We start from the raw sequence: 20,368 nt of genomic DNA on the forward strand, positions 1-20,368 counted from the left end.
TTATTGGCTACCATTGTGACTTTAAATGATATACTTAAGTCTCTGTTTCTTTGTATGATCAACTTTAAACCATGTCTCTGGACCTCCCTTCTTGTAAGATGAGGGTATTAGCACCCCCTCCCTTTTCTCCGTCTCCCCTTCCCTCCTGTCCTACCTTCCAGCTTTTTCAGCTGTACTTTTTTTTTTTTTTTTAATTTATTTATTTTTGGCTGTGTTGGGTCTTCATTGCTGCGCACGGGCTTTCTCTAGTTGCAGCAAGTGGGGGCTACTCTTCGTTGCAGTGCGCGGGCTTCTCATTGTGGTGGCTTCTCTTGTTGCGGAGCATGGACTCTAGGTGTGCAGGCTTCAGTAGGTGTGGCACGTGGGCTCAGTAGTTGTGGCTCGCGGGCTCTAGAGCACAGGCTCAGTAGTTGTGGCACACGGGCTTAGTTGCTCCACGGCATGTGGGATCTTTCCGGACCAGGCATCGAACCCGTGTCCCCTGCGTTGGCAGGCGGATTCTTAACCACTGCGCCACCAGGGAAGCCCTCAGCTGTACTTTTATGTTGTCAATGTTGATAATATTTGTGTACTTTTATCTAAGTATAGTTAAGACTTTATACCTTGTATATATATTGGTTATAAAGCTGAAAACCATTTAATGGTGTTTATTATTTTAGATTTTTCAGATATTATCCACTGCAGAGCCAAGTGGTATACTAGATTATATTTTCTTCTTTTTGGTTCCAATGTCTTAATCCTTGTGCCACTCAAGGAGAACTATTCCTAATGTCAAGATTAAGGATTCTCATTCCTTACCCTTCAGTTTCTAAAGATCATTCCACAAATCCTCCTCTTATTCCTGCCTTCTGATATACTTGTCCACTCCAAATCTAGAGCCTTTGTGGGGTTCCGTCAGGCATATATGCTTCAGAAAGTCGTAAGAAATAAAGGCCCAGGCCCCACTGGCAGAATTTTTGATTCAGTAAGTTTGGAATGGGCCTGGAAAACTCCCCACGTGACTCTGTTGCCCTGCCAGGTTTGGGAACCTCCAGGTTACATGTACCCACTGTCGGAAGCATTCAGAACTTACCTGTACAACAGAATTTTGAAGATCCTTTTGAGTTCTAAGATTTCCTGGCCTGAACTTTAGGGAAGGGGAAGTAAATACGTTGAGTAGGCTGTGTGTATTGAGGCGGGGTATGTGCGCATATGATAAAGGGAAGGGACTCCGGAGGAAAGGATTCCCTTCCAATAATGTAAGAAGGTGAGTTTTGATGTTTTGATGTGATGGGTCTGTGATCTTTTCCAGGATGAAGTTGTTTCTTGTTAACATGGAAATGAAGTTTACATTTCAAGAGCAACAAAACTGAAACCTGAAACCAAAATTAAAAATGTGTTTGTAGCCTTTACATGAGCTTATAGTTAGAGGAAGGTAGAGAGCTAGCAAGGAGGTATAACTCTGTGCTAGAAGCATGACATCTTAGATGTTACTGTGTTTTATGGCACACACACCTGCCTTTTAAGCCTAATAATATATTACCTTTGTGAAGTACTTTATTGTCTACAAAGCACTTTTACATGCATTTTTAAAGTTAATAAGATGTTAAAAATGTCCTTCTCCAAAAATGTTTTTGTGTATATCCTGGATATAGAATGGTGGCACACTGAACCTTCTGTCTGTGGGCTGCAGCAACCAGGAACAGATCCAGCAGCCTGTGGGTTGGAAGAGAAGGACAGGCTGCTGATTTGGTGTGATGCATGCCCATTAGCAGCTGCTGAGGCAGGAGGCTGGGAAAGTTCTGTTCTCCCAAAATTGCAGGTCATGAAGTCAGGTTGTCTAAGAAATAAAGGCCCATGGGCTTCCCTGGTGGCGCAGTGGTTAAGAGTCTGCCTGCCTATGCAGGAGACATGGGTTCGAGCCCTGGTCCATGAAGATCCCACATGCCACGGAGCAACTAGGCCCATGCGCCACAACTACTGAGCCCACGTGCCACAACTGCTGAAGCCCGTGCGCCTAGAGCCCGTGCTCCGCAACAAGAGAAGCCACCGCAATAAGAAGGCCGTGCACCGCAACGAAGAGTAGCCCCCGCTCACTGCAACTAGAGAAGCCAGCGCGCGGCAGCAAAAACCCAACACAGCCAAAAGTAGATAAATAAATAAATTTATGTATTAAAAAATATATACATAAAGGCCCAGATCCCATTGGCAGAACTTTTGATTCAGTAAGTGTGAGGTGGGCCTGGAAGACTCCCCATATGACCTGTTGCCCTGCCAGTTTGGGAACCTCCAGGTTATATGTACACACTGTCGTAAGCATTCGGAACTTACTTGTCCAACAGAATTTTCAAGATCTTGTGTAACTTTATGGTATAGAGGCAAATTGATTTATTCTCATTGTGTATGCCTGTATCAGGGGTCCCAAGACCACCCCCGGTGTTGGTGATTTGCTTGGAGGACCCACAGGACTCAGCATTATGGTTGTGCTCGCGGCTGCAACCTCCTCCAGTCAGGGAACACGAAGCGAGAGCATCAAAGGGAAGAGGCACACGGGGTGACGTCTGAGGAGACCAGGCTCCCAAGAGTCCGCTCCCAGTGGAGTCACACAGGATGCACCTAATTCTTCCAGCAGCTGATCGTGACATGAGTGAAACGTCTGCCAGGGAAGCTCATCAGAGCCCCAATGCCCGGGGTTTTATTGGGAGCTGCTCATGTGGGCAGCCTCTGTCTAGCAACCACCAAAACTCCTGACTCCCAGAAGGAAAGCAAGCATTTTACTTAGGTGTCCTGAAAGTATCTATACTTCTCTTCTGTTTTCTCAGCCAGTCAGGCTAAATCTGAGTCCGTTTCTGCTTTATTCCTGTATATCCACTAAGTTGCCAAGGCCAATTGATCCTACCCCCACCCCCCATATTTTCTTCTAAGAGCTTTATAGTTTTAGCTCTTATACTTAGGTCTGTGGTCCATTTTGAGTTAATATTTGTGTATGGTATGAAGTAGGGGGGCCAGATTTATTCTTTTGCATGTAAATATCCTATTATCCCAGCACCATTTGGTGCAAAGACTATCCTTTCCCCATTTAATTGTCTTGGCACCTTTGTCAGATCAATTGACTGTATATGTGAGTGTTTGTTTCTGGAAGCATTTATTATTAATATGGTCACTTAGTCTCCTTGTTTTCCATATGGTACCCAGGACTCAGCTGGGACTGTCATCTCCCAGGCCAGATAACGTTTCAGTTGTCTAGAGAATAAATTTGTAGACTTCTGCCAGGGTAGGAGAGAGGTGGTCACCTAGATCATAGAGTTGGGGAGGAGATCTAGGGATTTTACTGCTTCTTAAATATCTTTCACTCAGTTTGCTTTATTTTAGGTGCCTTTCATTTCATCCCCCTTTCCAGAGATAACATAGTTTTGCCAATTCCTGAGCCCTTTGAAGGTTCTGTGATGTAACTGGTTTCTTCATCCAGTTTCACCTCTTCTCTCTTGAGGTCTGTCTCAGATCTACTAGGTCAGTTACTTCGCATCCATTCTCCAGCTTCCAGACATTCTTGTTGTCTCCATTCCTGTTATCCTGTTTTTGTGGTGTTATATTATTTGATGTCAAAAATCCCTTTACTATCATATAGTGGTTTTGAGATTTAATGAAATTAGGATTAAATAATTCTCTGTTTTGAGTAGAAGAACTAAGTGTGCATTTCTGTTAATTTCTCCTGTTGGGATTTGTTGAACTTACTGATTCTGGGGATTGGCATCTATCAACCTAGCTGGAAAGTTCTCTACTGTTATCTCTACAGGTATTTCTTCTTCCACATTCTTTCTTTTTTCTTCTCTGGAACTTTGATTAGACATGTTATATCTTTCATTTTATCCTTAATTACTCTTATATTTTCACTTTCTTTGTCTCTTTGTACTGTGTTCTGGATAACTTCTTAAGATACAATTTTTCAGTTAATGAATTCTGTCTTTCACTGTGTTTATTTGGATGTTAGTACATATAATATGCTTTTGGTGTTACTTGTTATGAAAAGACAAGGCACAGTGTGGGAGAAAATACTTGCAAATACTATACCTGATAAGGAACTATATTCAGAATATAAAAAGAAATCTCAAATCTCATTAATAAAATAAATAACACAGTTTTAGAAGAAGCAGGCAGAATATTTGAATAGATGCTTCACTAAAGAAGGTATGTGAATGTCAAGTAAGCGTGTGTAAACATGTTCCACATCATTAGTTTTTAGGAAAATACAAATTAAAACCACAGTGAGATACTACCACGCATCCATCAGAATGTCTAAAACTAAAAAGACTGGTGATAGCAAGTGCTGGCAGAGTTGTGGAGAGCCTGCGAGAAACACACACGGCTGCTGAGAATGTAAGTGGTGTGGTCTGGAACACAGTTGGACAGTTTCTTTAAAACTTGAACATAAATCTGTTATACGATCCAGCAATTCTACTTCTCAGTATTTACACGAGAAAGGAAAGCAGATGTCCATATAAACTTGTACATGAATGTTATAGCAGTTTGATTTGTGGTAGCCAAAAATCTAGAAAAACCCTAATGTGTGTTAACAGGTGAATGGACAAAAAAACTGTTATATCCATACAATGAAATATTCCTGAGCAATAAAAAAGAATGAACCGGGCTTCCCTGGTGGCGCAGTGGTTAAGAATCCACCTGCCAATGCAGCGGACACGGGTTCGAGCCCTGGTCCGGGAAGATCCCACATGCCGCGAAGCAACTAAGCCCGTGTGCCACAACTACTGAGCCTGCACTCTAGAGCCTGCAAGCCACAACTACTGAGCCCACGTGCCACAGTTACTGAAGCCCGTGCACCTAGAGCCCGTGGTCTGCAACAGGAGAAACCACCTCAATGAGAAGCCTGCGCACTGTAACAAAAGAGTAGCCCCCGCTTGCTGCAACTAGAGAAAGCCCGCGCACAGCAACGAAGACCCAATGCAGCCAAAAATAAATAAATTAATTAATTAAAAAGAAAAAGAAAAGAATGAACCACTGCTGCATACTACACCATGGATGGATCTCAAATCATTACGCTGTAAGAAAGAAGCCAGACAAAAGAGTACACACTGTATAGTTCCATTTATATAAAATTAGAGAAAACGTAAACTAATTTCTAGTAACAGAAAGTAGATCAGCAGTTGCCTGTGGACCTGGAACCTGGGAAGGGTGGCGGGAGGTGGGAGGGAGGGATTACAAAGGAGCACAAGGAAGTTTTAAGGGTGATGGGTTTGTCCATTTTCTGCATTGTGGTGATAGTTTCATGGTGTGCATGTTTGTCAAAATGTGTCAAATTGTGCACTTCCGATATGTACAGTTTATTATATGTCAACTACAGTAAAGTGGATTTAAGCAGTCATTAAAAATTTTTCAGTTTAGAGGTTTTAGTTGGTTCTTTTCCACCTCTTCTTGGTTACTCTTTTGTCATATTTTAAGCTTCTCTTATTTCTTTAAACACACTAAACATAGTTATTTCATATTCTGCAACTAATAATTTCAATTTCTGCATATGTCGCTTCTACTGGCTTTAAGTCATGGTGTTATGATCTTTGTGTGCTTTGATTTTTGACAATGAGCTTCTCATTTTCCTTGGAACTTGACCTGTGAATATTTTTAAGGTCTGGATGAAGGTGGGATTTTCCCAAGTGGTTTGCATTTGCTTTGGTCAGTAACTGGGCGTGCAGATAGACTCACTCTGTGGTCCCCTCTGTGGGTCTTGAAGCTTGCACGAGGGCTGGCTCGTGTTTCCGGATTCTTAGCGGGGTCGTCCCCCTCCACTCAGACTGTGATGGAGAGAGGGCAATTTCTCCTGCTCCCATCTGTGGGTTTGAGGGTGTTTCTCATTCACTCTCACGCTGAATCGGGGTCCTGGATGTGTATGGCATCTTCTATTGGACTCTCCACCCTGGGTTGGTCTCATCTTTCTCTCTCTTTTTTTTTTTTTAAATCCGAAATGTGTTTATTGGGATGATTTCCTGTTCTTCTTGATTCAGGGTGCTTTTAGTGCTGCTTCTGTCTGAAGGAGCATCCTTCTGTAAGCCTTGCTTTTCCTCTTGTAGGTTGGCAGAGGACAGTAGAGCAGCCGCCACACAAAACTACTGTTTGTGCATGGCTAGAGACGGTCGTGATTTTATAGCATCCTGGGCATTTCACATCCATGAAGTAGGAATTGGGGCTCCGCACCAGGCGCTTCTTGCTGCGTTCCTCTTCTCTCCTGGAGAGGGATGAAGGAGGTCCATTCCAAGAGGCGTGTTCTCATGGGGAGGTCGTCACTACCGGAAAACCAGCTTTCTGTCTTAGTGCCAGGCTTCAGCAGCTCCAGAGGGCAAGTCTCCAGGTGGGCATAAGCTGGCTTTGATATTTCCTCAATGCCCAGAGCTTCTGCTGTCTCTTTATTTCAGCCCCTGTAGCTTCCTTCCTTGCTGTGTCAACTCGGTGGTGCTTTTAAAAATAGGTTTTTATGTTTTATCTTTTAGTTGTTGCTATCAGTAGTGTAGCTCAGCGTGTTTTGTGGGCCACATTCTGAGAGATAGAGAAGTCACCATAATGCTCAGCTTGTAGCAGTCGTGTGGGGTGTAGTTGGTTTCTCTTACGGGTGTTCATGCTCCTTGGTAGCCCTGTTCTCCTGTTGATCTTTCTCGCCCCAGCTGCACCCAGCCACTTGCCTTGGGTATAAATGTGGTTAAACCAAACTGAACTGGTATCAGTGAATTTTAATCGTATGAGTGATTCACATATAGGATAAAATAGCATATTGTAGTAGTATTGCAGGGGGTGGGAGCCAGTATATGCTTTAGATATCTAATTAACTCTTATTAATTTGTGAGACTTAGTAATTTTTGGAATATGAAATACACCATTTCCAGAGCACAATGAGATGTTAGAGAGGTTCAATTTTACTGAATATTTTATGTGATAAAAATAAACCTACATGTTTATAATGTACCTTGATATCATTATCACCTACTTTTTTGTTTGCTAAATAAGCAAGTAAAAATACTCTCCAAACCTGAAAGTTTATAACCTTGCAGAGGTAGGAAAAAAGAGGAATGATTTAATGTTCTAGAATATCATGTGATTATAAACAGATTTTATCCTAATTATTTTGTCAGTTTTGTTTTAGGGATGTTTGTCATCTTTGAAGTGGCATTGTACTTGAGAATCCAGTTATACTTTAAAAAACTAGTTATAATTTTAAACCAATATCTTGTGATGATTAAATCACAAGATGGGATACTGGCTGTTAGGTCTAATTCTTCTTTATTTCTTACTTTTTAAATTGAAAAATAAATGTACAGAAGAATGTGTAAAACATGTATGGTTTAAAGAATTACTAAGCAAACACTCAGGTAACTACCACCCAGGCTTGGAAGTCCTCTTTTATTCTTTTTAAAGCAATTCTATCCAATTTATTTGTTTATTTATTTATTATTGCAGTAAGTTGATTTACAGTGCTGTGTTAGTTTCAGGTGTTCAGCAAAGTAATTCAGTTATACACACACATATATATTCTTTTTCATATTCTTTTCCATCATAGGTTATTATAAGATATTGGGACTTCCCTGGTGGTCCATTGGTTAAGACTCGGTTCTTTCACTGCCTAAGGCCCAGGTTCAATCCCTGGTCGGGGAACCAAGATCCCACAAGCTGCGCGGCACGGCCAAAAAAAAAAGATGTTGAATGTAGTTCCCTGTATCCAATTTATTTGTATTTTAGATAGACCAAAGACATTATCAATGCAAGGTGTTTGGTGGTGGCTACTTGAAGTCTGCCTCAGATTTCACAGAGAAAGAATGGGTGTTTTTTGGAGAGAGCTGTGAAAACAGATAAACTATAACATAGTGTGAGGAGTGTGATGAGAGTAGGACAAGGCACCACAGTAACAGGGAGGATCAGATTAGCCTTATTGAGGTGGCGACCAGAGACTTCCGCAAAGATAGGGAGGAAGACGTGGGGCTGTGTGGCGGCAGAGAATGTAACAGCAGAGCCAGGGGACAGGAAGGTGGGGCGATGCTGAAGAGGGAAGAGAACTGGAGAACCCGCCTGGGGGTCTCAGAGCCTGGACGTGTCTTGTAGGAGGTTAAGTAAGAGGAAGACAGGGTCAGCTGTATCTCAGAAGGATCCCTGGGTGCCAGCGTGTGTGCTTGTGTGTCTGGGTGGAGGGTGGAATGGGACCGGAGGCAGGGAGTTTCGTGAGGCTTTGCCAGCTCTACTTTACAGCAGAGTCACAGCTACTTGAATCTCAGAGAGACTTACTTCCAAAGAAAATATTTGAAAATAAAAATGTCAAGGTTATGGAGATATAAACTCAAAAGGCATCCTGTTATCTGTAAACTACAACTTAAAGAAAATGTCACTTGAGATGCTAATGTAAACAAGAGGAGTTATTATTAGCTAACAGAATGATCTTTCTTTAAAGAAATCTTAAAAGAAACATTTGTAGGAGGACAATATTACCCTCCAAGAAAAGAAATTCCTTGAAAATCATCTTTCAAGAAAAATGATCAGACACGAGGTTTTAAAATTAGTTCTTCCGGGACTTCCCTGGTAGCATGGCGGTTAAGAATCCACCTGCCAATGCAGGGGACACAGGTTCATGCCCTGGTCCGGGAAAATCCCACATGCCGCGGAGCAGCTAAGCCCGTGCGCCACAACTACTGAGCCTGTGCTCTAGAGTGCGTGAGTCACAACTACTGAGCCCGCATGCCACAACTACTGAAGCCCTCATGCCTAGAGCCCGTGCTCCACAACAAGAGAAGCCACCGCAATGAGAAGCCCGCACACCACAACAAAGAGTAGCCCCCGCTCGCCACAACTAGAGAGAGCCCGCGCGCAGCAACGAAGACCAAACACAGCCAAAATTAAATAAATAAATTTATTTTTTAAAAAAATTAGTTCTTCCCCTTTTATAATTCATTTATGTCTGCTTACATGAAATTGTCTCAAGAAAGCCACAGATGACTTCCTCTGGAATAATAGCAGCAGCAATAGGCAGGCCTCCTCACCATCCTGCCTTCCTCCAGAAAGCCCTTGAGTGTCACTAGGCAGGTGTCATTAGTCTGTTTTGTCATTTCTCATAGTCTTCCAAAAATAGTTACCTAGAGTTCATTCTTCTCTGTATTTTTTTTATTATTCTATGCTAGAATCAAGTTATCTTTAGCTTTTACATTTTTCCCAGGGGGGGAATGAATCCTTTCCTGTTAGATTGAACCATATGAAATTACTGATTTTGACCATTTTTTGATCTACAAAAATAGCATTTTCATATGATTCAAACTAATAATAAATCAATAAGTGGTGTCTAATGGAGTGTCTACCCTTTGATACAATAAATGATTGTTGGTTAGGAGCAATGGTAAGAAATGTAGCCTGGTAAGAAAAAAACATGAGGGCAATACCACCTGTGCGATGGAAAGAGCGTCTGGCTTGCTGTCAGGAGACTCAGGTTAAGATCCTGACACGGATACTGACCCAACCACAGGAACTTAGGAGAGCCGTCCAGCAGCTGCACAGAGACTCAGCTTCCTCATCCTAAACTAAGCTTATTTTCCCTCACAGAGTTTTCGTACACATCAACTAAGATAACTGTAAACTCAAGTATATATAAATGTCTGAGCAAGTGCTCCTTACATGTTGTTGAATCTCTAGAATTTCGAATCCATTAAAAAATACTGAGTTCTGTCCCATGTCTGGAAGTGATGTCAGATCCTGAGCGTCAGAACAGCTGTGTAAGAAATCCCTTAGATGATCAGGAAGAACTTCAGGAAGCAGATGGCATTGCCACTAGATCTTCAAGGATAAGGAAGGGTTTAGGAAGTAGGAGAAAGGCATTGTGGACAGAAGGAAGAATGTGAGCAAAAATATGGGGGTGGGAAAGGGTTGCTGGTGGAAGGGGGCGGCAGGCACAGCTGTGAGAGAGATCAGGAGCTGAGCCGCAGCTTCCAGTGGGCGAGGTGGGCTCAGGGTAGACACGGTGCGAGAGCCATTGATGAAAGTCCGGAGTTTAGGGAGGAAGCCCGAGTTGGAAGGAAAGGAAGGGGTTTGGTTTCAGACATGTGGAAGTTGAAGTGCTGGCAGGGCATACAAACAAAAATGTGAGTTTGGCCATGGGAACTCTGGATCTAGAGCTCCTTTGGAGAGAGGCCGGGGTGGATGGCTAGGCTCACCAGTGGGTTAACTGTGTTCTCCATATAGACTAAATACAAAAAGGAACTTGGAAGCTTAGGGAACTTACTTTTTTCCCAAATAATATTACAGTTATATTCTTGTCTGTTTTGTAACCAAAGATGAAGTTATTTGGTTGAGTATTAAAATCAGCATATCAGGATTAAAGCTGACATCTAAAGTGGCCCATTAGCTGATAGGTGTTTAACTACTGACAAAATCCACTACCAAACAGTATACGTTAGGCATTGAGGGGAAAAGCAGCATTTATATTTAAAACCTCTGTTGATTGCCCTGTTATCTCACTCTCTTAAACATATGCTCATAAACGTTCTCTTCTTTGGATTGTGACAGTGCTGTTGGGAACAACCAAACTCTTCTAAGTAGTGCATGATAGAATGATAGAAGTCTATAGAGTCTTCACGAGATTTCACAGTCAGTGGATGTGGTGGTCTTTAAATATGTCTGCAAATTCTTTAACATGCCTCCCTTCAAAGGTGGAGCCTAATTCCCCTCCTCGCCGAGACTTAGTGACTTGCTCCGCACAAACAGAACGTGGGGAAGGTGAGGTCGTGTGACTTCGAGGCTAGTTCATAAGGAGACAGCTGCTCCAGCTCTCTCTTGGATTGCTTGCGCTGAGGGAAACCAGCCACTGTGTCACGAGGACACTGGAGCAGGCAGCTCTGAGAAGGGCCCACCTGGAGGAGAGCTGAGGCGCCCCACCAGCAGCCAGCAGCAGCTTGGTAGCCATGCGTGTGAGCCATCGTGGAACCAGATCCTGCGGCCTTAAAACGGCCACAGCCCTGCCTGACATTTGACTCCATCTCAGGAGGGATCTCTAGCCAGAACCGACCAGTCATGCTGCTCGGGAATCCTTCACCCACAGAAGCTGTGAGCCATGATGAATGTGTACTGTTTTAAGCTCATACCAAGGCTAGGTGTGATCTGTTACTCAGCAGTAGAGAGCAGACACACGGCCTGTGAAATAAAGAAAGGGGGACTGTTGATTCCCAAACTGTTTTCACAGATATAAAATATATGAGTTGAACGCTGAAGTCATGATGACAGAAGCAATAACACATGAATTCAGCTGGGACATGAAATGTCATGCAATGACAGTGTGTCGTATTTGCGAAAGGAGGAGGAGAAGGCTTCACAGTAGGCATGGTCGGTGGAGAGGGATGCAAGAGAATTTTTCTTTGGAATGACTTTGAAATGTAAATTCTTCCTTTTATATAATTTTCTTCACCAATTTTTCAACTTTTGGGGATAATGCACTCAAACTGAACTTAAAGTTATAGGACAGGAAAGCATCTTTAGGGTAACAAAAGCTAAACAAGAGAGCACTTGAAAACAGATGGGGGAGGCCCTGTGCACAGTAGAGCAGAGGGGGTTGAAGAAGACGCCCCTCGGCCTCTTCACCAGGCGCATGTGCGCAGAGCGCACGTGGGGACTCACCAGCCGTGACACTTGCTCTAGGGTTGGGCCACGTCCTATTCTCTGATGCGGAGCAGTTGGGGTGAGTAAATTGGTGACTGTTGATTTGCTTGAAACTAATGTCACAATATCACTTCTTACAGAGCACTTAATGTGTTTTTGGATGTCATTATACCAAAAAAAAGTTGTCTGGAAAATAGTGTCATTTTTTTAGGAACTGTGAGAGTGAAGAGTCATTAACTGAGCGCATACTGTGCGAGGTGAGGAACGTTTTGTTTTCATAGACAGAAGTGCAGTCTTCGATGGTTTTGGCACGTATTGGAAAAACACATTCGGTGCATGTTGGCAGAACGTTTTCAATAGTACCTCAGATGAGACATAAAGCTAAGTCTTCTTACTAATATTTGGGAAGACTAAAAATCTACAAAACATATCATTAGAGGCTTAGGATGGAAGATGAGTGTATTGCATAATTGTCTACAATGGTTTGAGAAACTTTATTATATATTTTTAATAACTGAATTATTGTAACACCAGTTTCAAAATATATATGAAACACATTACCCGAGGAGACAAAAATACATTTGACTAAAGCCATGTTATCAACTGACTTGTGATCTAAAGCTTTTAACCACAATTATCAAGTGAGTTGTAGTTGTTTAATATCTAAAAAATCTAGTTCTGATAGCCTGTTTGTCAAACATACTTTATTGTGATAGCTTTCTGAGTCATGATTCATATACATAATTAGTACAAATGAGACATTAGCCTGGGAAATAAGCCCCCCTTTATATCTAAATTTCAGCAAATCTAGCTAGCTTATTTGTTTGTTTGTTTGTTTATTTATTGGCTGCATTGGGTCTTCATTGCTGTGTGCGGGCTTTCTCTAGTTGCGGCGAGCGGGAGCTACTCTTTGTTGCGGTGCGCGGGCTTCTCATTGCAGTGGCTTCTCTTTGTTGCAGAGCACAAGCTCTAGGCACATGGACTGCAGTAGTTGTGGCACGCGGGGCTCAGTAGTTGTGGCTTGCGGGCTCTACAGTGCAGGCTCAGTAGTTGTGGTGCACGGGCTTAGTTGCTCCATGGCATGTGGGATCTTCCCGGACCAGGGCTCGAACCCGTGTCCCCTGCATTGGCAGGCAGATCCTTAACCACTGTGCCACACGGGAAGTCCCTAGCTAGCTTATTTATTGAAAATCTGATTATAGTGCGTTTGGGGTTGATAGCTTCATTAAGGACATTTTTATGCTTACTTCTTTTCATTATTTATCAAAATACCATTTATGTGGAATTCTTTCTTCACCAGGAGGTTAGCATTTTATTTCAAAAGGGGATCATTAAAATTTAAACCCTGACAACACCAAATGTTGACAAGGATGTGGAGAAGCTAGAGCTCTCATATATTGCTGGGAGGAGTGTAAAACAGTGCTTCACTCTGGAAAACAGTTCGGCTGTTTGTATCAGTTAAACCAGCCCTTAACCACACAAACCACCCCCTCAACCCGTTCCCCTTCAGTTACCCAAGAGAAGCCAGAACGTTTGTCCACATAAATACTGGTATATGAATGTTCAAGATGGCTTTATTCCTCATAGCTAAAAAGTAGAAATAACCGAAATGCTCATCAGCAGACGAACAGGATAACAAAAACTGTTACATCCGTACGACTGAATACTACTCGTCAGCAGGAAGGAACGAGTTCCTGATACAGGTAACAACGTGGATGAATCTCTAAAACGTTGTGGTGAATGAAAGAAGCCAAACACAAGGAAGTGACCCCGTCTGTGAGAACTTCTCCAGGACACAGGACTCGGTGATGATCGTGGCACAACCAGCACCACCCCTGCAGATGGCTGGTTTGGGGCAGGGAGAGTGGAGTTGACTGGGAAGCACAGCGGGGAGCTTTCTGGGGTGATGGAAATGTTCTGTCTTGACTGGGCTGGTGGTTACACTGTGACGTGCAGTGGTCAGAACTCATGCAGCAGTAGACTTTAAATGGCACGTTTATGGTCTGTAAATTATGCCTCAATTAAAGTAAACGTGATAAACTTCACTGGGTATTTCTTAAACTAGCCTGTTGTCACTTCATTTTGTTAACTTATTACCACTATGGATGTTTTTGAAATTTTGTATCTGAAATGGATTAGAATATATGCTTATCAATTTTTTTAAAGTGGCTAATCTTAAATTTAGGAGCATAAAAATTAGAAAATCATGTGTTTTTTTATTATAAGTGTTGTGAAATTATATATATGTGCGTGTATATATATATATATTTAAACAGTAAATTTTATTATCTTACATAGTTTCTAGGGGTCAGGAAACCAGGGCTTGGGTGCGTGGTTCAGGGTCTCTCATGACGTTGTAATCAAGATGTTGGCCAGGATCACAGCCATCCAGGGCTTGACTGGGCTGGAGGATCTGTTTCCAAGCCCATGAAATAATATTTTTATGAGGAATTTATGTAAAGTCAGGAACAATAATGTAAAGAGGGTTTAGCTTCTCATTTGGATTCATTGTTTTGGGGTAGGAGGTTTTAAGAGACACTTTTTATTTTCAGACCCACAGTTCTCATGACCAGTGGACCCAGGGTAGCTGAGTGTGGTGCTGTGAAATGTTCTGCTTTTCTGAGCTTATCACAGGCTTTCCAGGATGGGTGCCAGGCTGAACAGCACACTTCTACAGGAGTGCACGGGTGCTTCAGGTCCTTGCTGCTACGCTGGAAAAATGCTCTTTGTATTTCACATGAGACTCTTAAGCATGGAAAGCTGAGCTCAGGCTCTGTTCCTCATAGTTGAATTTGATGGGTAACTTAATTGCTTCCCATGTGAGATTCTTACCCCATTCAGCAGAATCGAGGCTCATTGATAACAGGGAGAAACTGCATTTTACTTTTCTGTTACAGTATCTGGGATTATATCTGGCATATCGAGGGTAAACGAATTACCATGGTATCAAACATGTATAGTACTCAAAAAAAAAAAAAAAAGCCCCAGTTCTCCTGACCCCTTCACAGTCACCCTGTCGTGTAAATAGAGAATACCTGGTGCTGGTCCCCCTCTCCCCCTCTGTCTCTGACTCCTGCTGGGGTCCCGAGCACATGGTTTAGTTTCTTCTTTTACGAAGCTCCTTTATTACTGCTGCTTATAGCCTTTCCAGGCAGACAGGAGTTAGGGGACATCGTCAGAAGGGAGGTGATAGGGGCCGGAGGAAATGTGGGTTCACGAGGTGTGGGGGAAGATCTGGGGAGGGAGATAAAATGGCGAGGAGGATGTCGGCTCTCTGTAGGAAGACAGAATGAAAAGAAGTCTGGACTTTAAGTTTGAGAAGACGCTGTCTCTGTAGGTATGTGATCAGGGTGTGGTGGAAGGATGAGGAAATATTGATTAACTTATAAATCCATTCAAGAAATGTTAATCATTGATCGGAGCCTGTGGCCATGCACTGGGCTGGGCGCTGTGGGTGCTGGATGCACTGGGACCTGTGGAGAGTTTCTCATTAGCCAGGGCGCGCCAGCACAAGTTTTCTGTCAGGTGAGAGTTTTGTATATATTGCAATACAAGTATTGTAAGAGGAATAATGTCTCTTAATTCATTGTTCCTGCAAGTAGATTTGTAGACGCTTGGAGAAAGAAGGGGATGATATGCCCAGATAAGTGAAGGCTGGGGGCAAGAGGCTTCCGGTTTTCTCTGAGCTTGTTGGGGGTAGGGGTGGGTGGGGAGTCAATGGACTGGGCTTGGGTGGGCTCTGTTTGTTATGGGAGGTGGGTGACATCAGTGTCAGGCTGGAGAGCGAACCGCGTTCATTGGGAACATAAATACCAGCCCTGGAATTCAGAGTCCAGGTAGAATGTTGGAGGGAGAGGGGACCCTGAGCCCTGGGGCCCCAGGCAGCAGTCCAGCTGGGAGGATGGTGCAGCAGGTGGAAGGCTGGGGAGCTGTTTCCTTTCTCTGGGCCTGTATTTTAGAAGCCTGTTGGGCTGTTACCGAGAGAACTTTTCCACTAGTTTTACTAGTCGTGGAAGTGACTTGTCCTCCCTGTGACCTGTTGAACTCATCAGATAACTACCATAATGAGGGACCTCCATGTGCCCATGGGAACAGGATTTGATTTCTTCTTATTAGATGCAATGAGAAGAAATAAGCAAGGAATTAGGTCATTAGTTTGTCTGAATAAATTGAGTTCATATGGAGAATTTTAACTTGTTCCTATGGGGTTTAGTTTACAAGGAGAGAATGCATACTGATAGGCCTGTCATAAGAGGATAGAATTTACATCAAAGGTTTTTGTTTTCTTAAAACACTCTGGGGCTTCCCTGGTGGCGCAGTGGTTAAGAATCTGCCTGCCAATGCAGGGGACACGGGTTCGAGCCCTGGTCTGGGAAGATCCCACATGCCACGGAGCAACTAAGTCCGTGAGCCACAACTACTGAGCCTGCGCGTCTGGAGCCTGTGCTCCGCAACAGGAGAGGCCGCGACAGTGAGAGGCCCGCGCACCGCGATGGAGAGTGGCCCCTGCTCGCCACAGCTGGAGAAAGCCCTCGCACAGAAACGAAGACCCAACACAGCCAAAAATAAATAAATTAATTAATTTAAAAAAAAAAACTCTGAAAAAGGTGCTTCCTTCTAAATTTTCACATTGAACAAATTAGGGAATATGTACTAAAGTGTAAAATGTTGCATATCTGTTGACTTACAAATTTATGGTAGCTTGTGTTTTTATAACCTGTTTAAAATACAATTAAATTACACAGGTGTGTTCACTTTGAAGTAATTCACTGAGCTGAACACTATGATTTATACAGTTTTCCGTTTGTGATATCTGTCAATAAACTTTTATTAAATTACAATATATATGAGTATATACCTAAGATACAATACCTGATTTACTTATGACAGTAGAGTATATCTTAGTCTTATAGTTAGAAATACACATATGACACAACACATACAAAGAGCTCTCTCTTGTTCACGGGTATGAATATCAGAATATCAAACAGTTAAATTTCTCCTCTGTCCTCTTTTCATTGTTATTCTAAGCCATTGGTGTGGAGGGGAGACCAAAGAGACAGGTTTTTGTTTTTTCTTCAAGTTGTAAAATTATGAAATTAATGTGAATTGAAAGATTTGTTGCATGAACTTCATTTTTCTCTAGTGAAAAATATGTTTAAGGAGTAAAGTTCTGAAAGTTTTAAAAATACCTTTTTGTTGTGGTGATTGGAAAATCTCAATAGGTGGAAATTAGAATACTTTATTAGTATTAATGCAGAAATTTGGGGCATTGTGACAGTCCTGCCAGGCATTTCTGGAGAATGAACAAATCTCTTTTCAAATGAAGTTTCTGTAACTTGGCAGTTTACAATATCTAGTTTTGAAAAGGGGCTTGCTCCACATTACTTTCTCGGGATGTTAGATAAACGTGGTCCAGTTAAGACCGGTGAACAGATCCTGATTCCATTTTCCAAGAGTCCAGAATGGGCTTGAACACCACATGATTTGGGGAGGACTGGAGCCGGAGGAACAGGGGTGGGTACCCCTGTGAAGAATTACAAGAGGGCGCAAGGGAGGTAGGAGGGACCCTGAGAGTGCAGTTGAGCCTAGAGGTAGAAAGTGGAGCTCTGAGGAGGGGCCGTGCACCTGTGTGGTTAGCTCAGCCGGGGCTGGAGGAGGTGGGAGGGAGACAGGCGTGGCTAGGATTGCAGCTCTGTCCCTTTGTCAGCTCTGTGCCCTTAGCCACGCCCCTCCACCTTTCTCCTGGGATTCCTGCCCAGTGTGGGGCTCATCTGCCTGACGCAGAGGCTTGTTATGAAGATTGTGTGATACAGTGCATGTGTCACGTCTAGCGTAGTAGTGCATGCTTAGTAAAGACTGTGCTGTATGAGATGGTCAACAGTAAGCCTCTGCCTCCTGCTCTGTCCGTGCAAACTGCCGGACCTGTGGCACAGTTTGAACTCCTCTCTGCTTCATTTTCTCATCTGTAGAACGGGGATATAATGATATCTACCTGAGAGTGGCATTTTGAGGCTTAAATGAGTTCATAAATGGAAAGTAATTACTTCAGTGCAAGGTTCATGATGAACACAATAAAAATGCTTGATGTAATTATTTATCATTAACAGAATGGGGACATGCTTTCCAGTTCCATTGGTTGCCACTCCTCCAGATGTGTTACCTTTTTGTATTTATTTCACACAGATAATTCTCTGTCAGTAATGGGTCAATCTTTGGTTTAGGCCATACCTATGGTGTTTTTAATGAGATATTTGTATATTAGAATCTTTTATGTATTTCAGCTTCTTGAGACCAGGTGGCAGTGAAATGACATTTGTCCTTAAGGTGTCACCTACACATTTATTTTTTATGTTGTTTATCCTTAAACATTTGACATCCCCTTTTACTCAAATAAATTTAATAGAAGCAGTCAACAATTAGGAGGAAAAGTTCTTATGAGAAAGTACACTTATTTATCTTCTCTTAGCTTCTAGGGAACCTATTTAAAAATCTTGATGTGTGTGCATTTTGACACTAGAGAAAATGATTATGCAGATAAACATACATTCCAGTCTGAGTTTGTTTTGTTTCCTGCAGATTGGGAATCCACGTGTCGAACTTACCCTCTCAGAACTCCAAGATATGGCAGCTAGGCAACAACAGCAAATTGAAAACCAGCAGCAAATGTTGGTTGCCAAGGTAAGTTATTAAAGCAGCGATGGGGAAGTGTTCAACAAGTGTGTTCTTCGGCATTACTTTAGATTACCTGGCTAACCCCTGCAAGTAGGGCCATGCCGCCACAGTGTTAAACACAATGTCTTTCTTAATTATCTCTTATGTAATCATAAATGCATACTGTAGCTTCTTGAAGTTGGGAAAGTATCAGAACAAAAGCATCTGACCCTTGACTTGCACACACAACCCCCCGGACAGGAAACAGTTGGCCTTATCCAGTTGTAGATAAAATTTGGAAAGAAAGGATACTTTCTATTGTCCCCTCCTTTTTCCTCTGGGTGTGTTCTCGGCTGATGTAGTTGGCATTAGTGTTCTAGAGGAAGCCAGTGACCTGTGATAAGACACTGGTCATGGGCCCCCAAGACAGTGGCTTCCCTTTATCCCACCCTACAAGTAATTTGTTTGGTTTATTTTGGTGCACGGCATTGTCAGCACTCATTATTTACACTGAGTACTAGATTTGTTGTTGAAACTCTGTTGTAGTGTTTGAAACTGTTGCCGACCTGCAGTGAGGCCAAACAGAGCAAAACAGAAACATTGGAGTTTGGAGCAGAGAAAGGTTTATTGCAGGGCCAAGTGAGGAGAACGGGTGGCTCATGCTCAAAAAATTCGAATTCCCCGGTGGTTCTCGGGGAAGCATTTTTATAGGCAAAATTTAGGGGAGGGCTGCAGGGTGTGTGGCTTTCTTCTGATTGGTTGGTGGTGAGGGAACAGGCTGGTGAGCCACAGTCTGTGCTCAGCGTGGAGTTACCGTCCTCCACCTGGGGGGGGGTGCTTAGTTCCTGCAGAAGAGCTCAAGGGTGTATTGTTCTGTGTGTCCCTGGAGGAGGAGCCAGGACCCTGTTGCTTCCTGCCTGCTCCTCCTTTGTTCCTGCATTCTCTTACTTCCCTGGTTAGTAACTGAATCTGCCTTTTGGAGCTCAGGGAAGGTGTAGGAGTCTGAAGCCTTTTCCCTACAAACCAGAAATGGGGGCGCAGAAAGGGTTTTGGATCCCACAGTGCCCCACAGGATCCTGCTTGCTTTCAAAACTTTTCTAAATAATGGTTTAGTCTTGGACTAAAAAATCAGACCTATCACCCATGCCTGCTGAAACTGATTTCATGTTTAATGATCTTAAATGTTCTGAAACTGCTGTAGAGGGAACACATATGTTAACACCACTGCCTAGGTTCTTCATGCTTGCTCTGTAGAGAGATTTTCTTAAGAACCAAATGTCCAGTTCAACTTTTTTTCATTTATTTAATGACCACGTGATTCTATCCACTTTTATGTAAATAATAGTATAAGTTGGACTTGTTTTTTTTTTTTTTTTTTTTTTTTTTTGGACTTGTTTTTAAAAGTTGTCTTACAAAGTTTATTGGATTTACAAGAATAAAGAACAATTAAAAGTAATTGGAAAGTATTTTCATCCCATTTCTAAGATGAAATGTACGTGGTATTATGTCATTATAAAATTTTCTAATTCTATTTTTTATTTTCTTTCCAAATATTAATCCAAGAGTATTGCTATTTTAAAAAATCTTAGATATTTTCAGCAGTGTAATTCACAAGTTAATCTTTCCATATTGAAGCACATATACCCTTCCCTTAGTGTGCAGTGTGTAACGCCTGCACAGTCACACTTAAGCCTCTTAAGTATGTTTTATGCATACAGATGGGACCATGAATAATGTTGACTGTTACCCTTAAGGTATGCTTTCACATGAGTAGGGAAAAAAACTACTGAAGAGTATCGCATATATTTTTACTGTAGGACTGTCCTGTTCTTGTTTGACTATAAAATGTTTGATTACTTTTGAAGGAACTAATCCTAAAGAAAACAAACCCTTCCTCGAAGGTTCCTGTCACTTAGCAGATTAGAGGTTCATCTCTTTACTGCTCACCTTATCTCTTTTCAATATAAAATCCTCTGCTAGTCAGTGCTCATTTCCTTTAGGAGGTTAATATAAGGGACCCTTGAAAGCCGCTTTGTAGCAGCAGGAAACCTGGTACTGGTGGCAGGAAGCTTAGGCTGCTGGGGCTTCACACACAGGATGGAGGTGAAAG

The 20,368-nt window shown here is 42.5% G+C and overlaps 1 protein-coding gene and 1 pseudogene across 5 annotated transcripts in view; one reads left to right on the plus strand and one right to left on the minus strand.

Moving 5' to 3' along the window:
* The window catches only part of PPP1R13B (protein phosphatase 1 regulatory subunit 13B), an 85,435-nt gene that overhangs the window by 47,948 nt on the left and 17,119 nt on the right, over positions 1 to 20,368 (plus strand). For all 4 annotated transcript variants that reach the window (XM_082450978.1, XM_082450979.1, XM_082450980.1 and 1 more), the window contains exon 5: positions 18,184 to 18,285. In XM_082450978.1, coding sequence (XP_082307104.1) covers positions 18,184 to 18,285 — 102 coding nt within the window. The remainder of the gene's footprint in view (positions 1 to 18,183; positions 18,286 to 20,368) is intronic.
* Positions 5,597 to 13,185, minus strand: LOC309655683 (small ribosomal subunit protein eS27 pseudogene; annotated as a pseudogene). Its single transcript has one exon. The product of its transcript is annotated as a small ribosomal subunit protein eS27 pseudogene (transcript).

This window comes from Balaenoptera physalus (genome assembly GCF_965194825.1).
Source record: "Balaenoptera physalus genome assembly, chromosome: 2".
Lineage (NCBI taxonomy): Eukaryota > Metazoa > Chordata > Mammalia > Artiodactyla > Balaenopteridae > Balaenoptera > Balaenoptera physalus.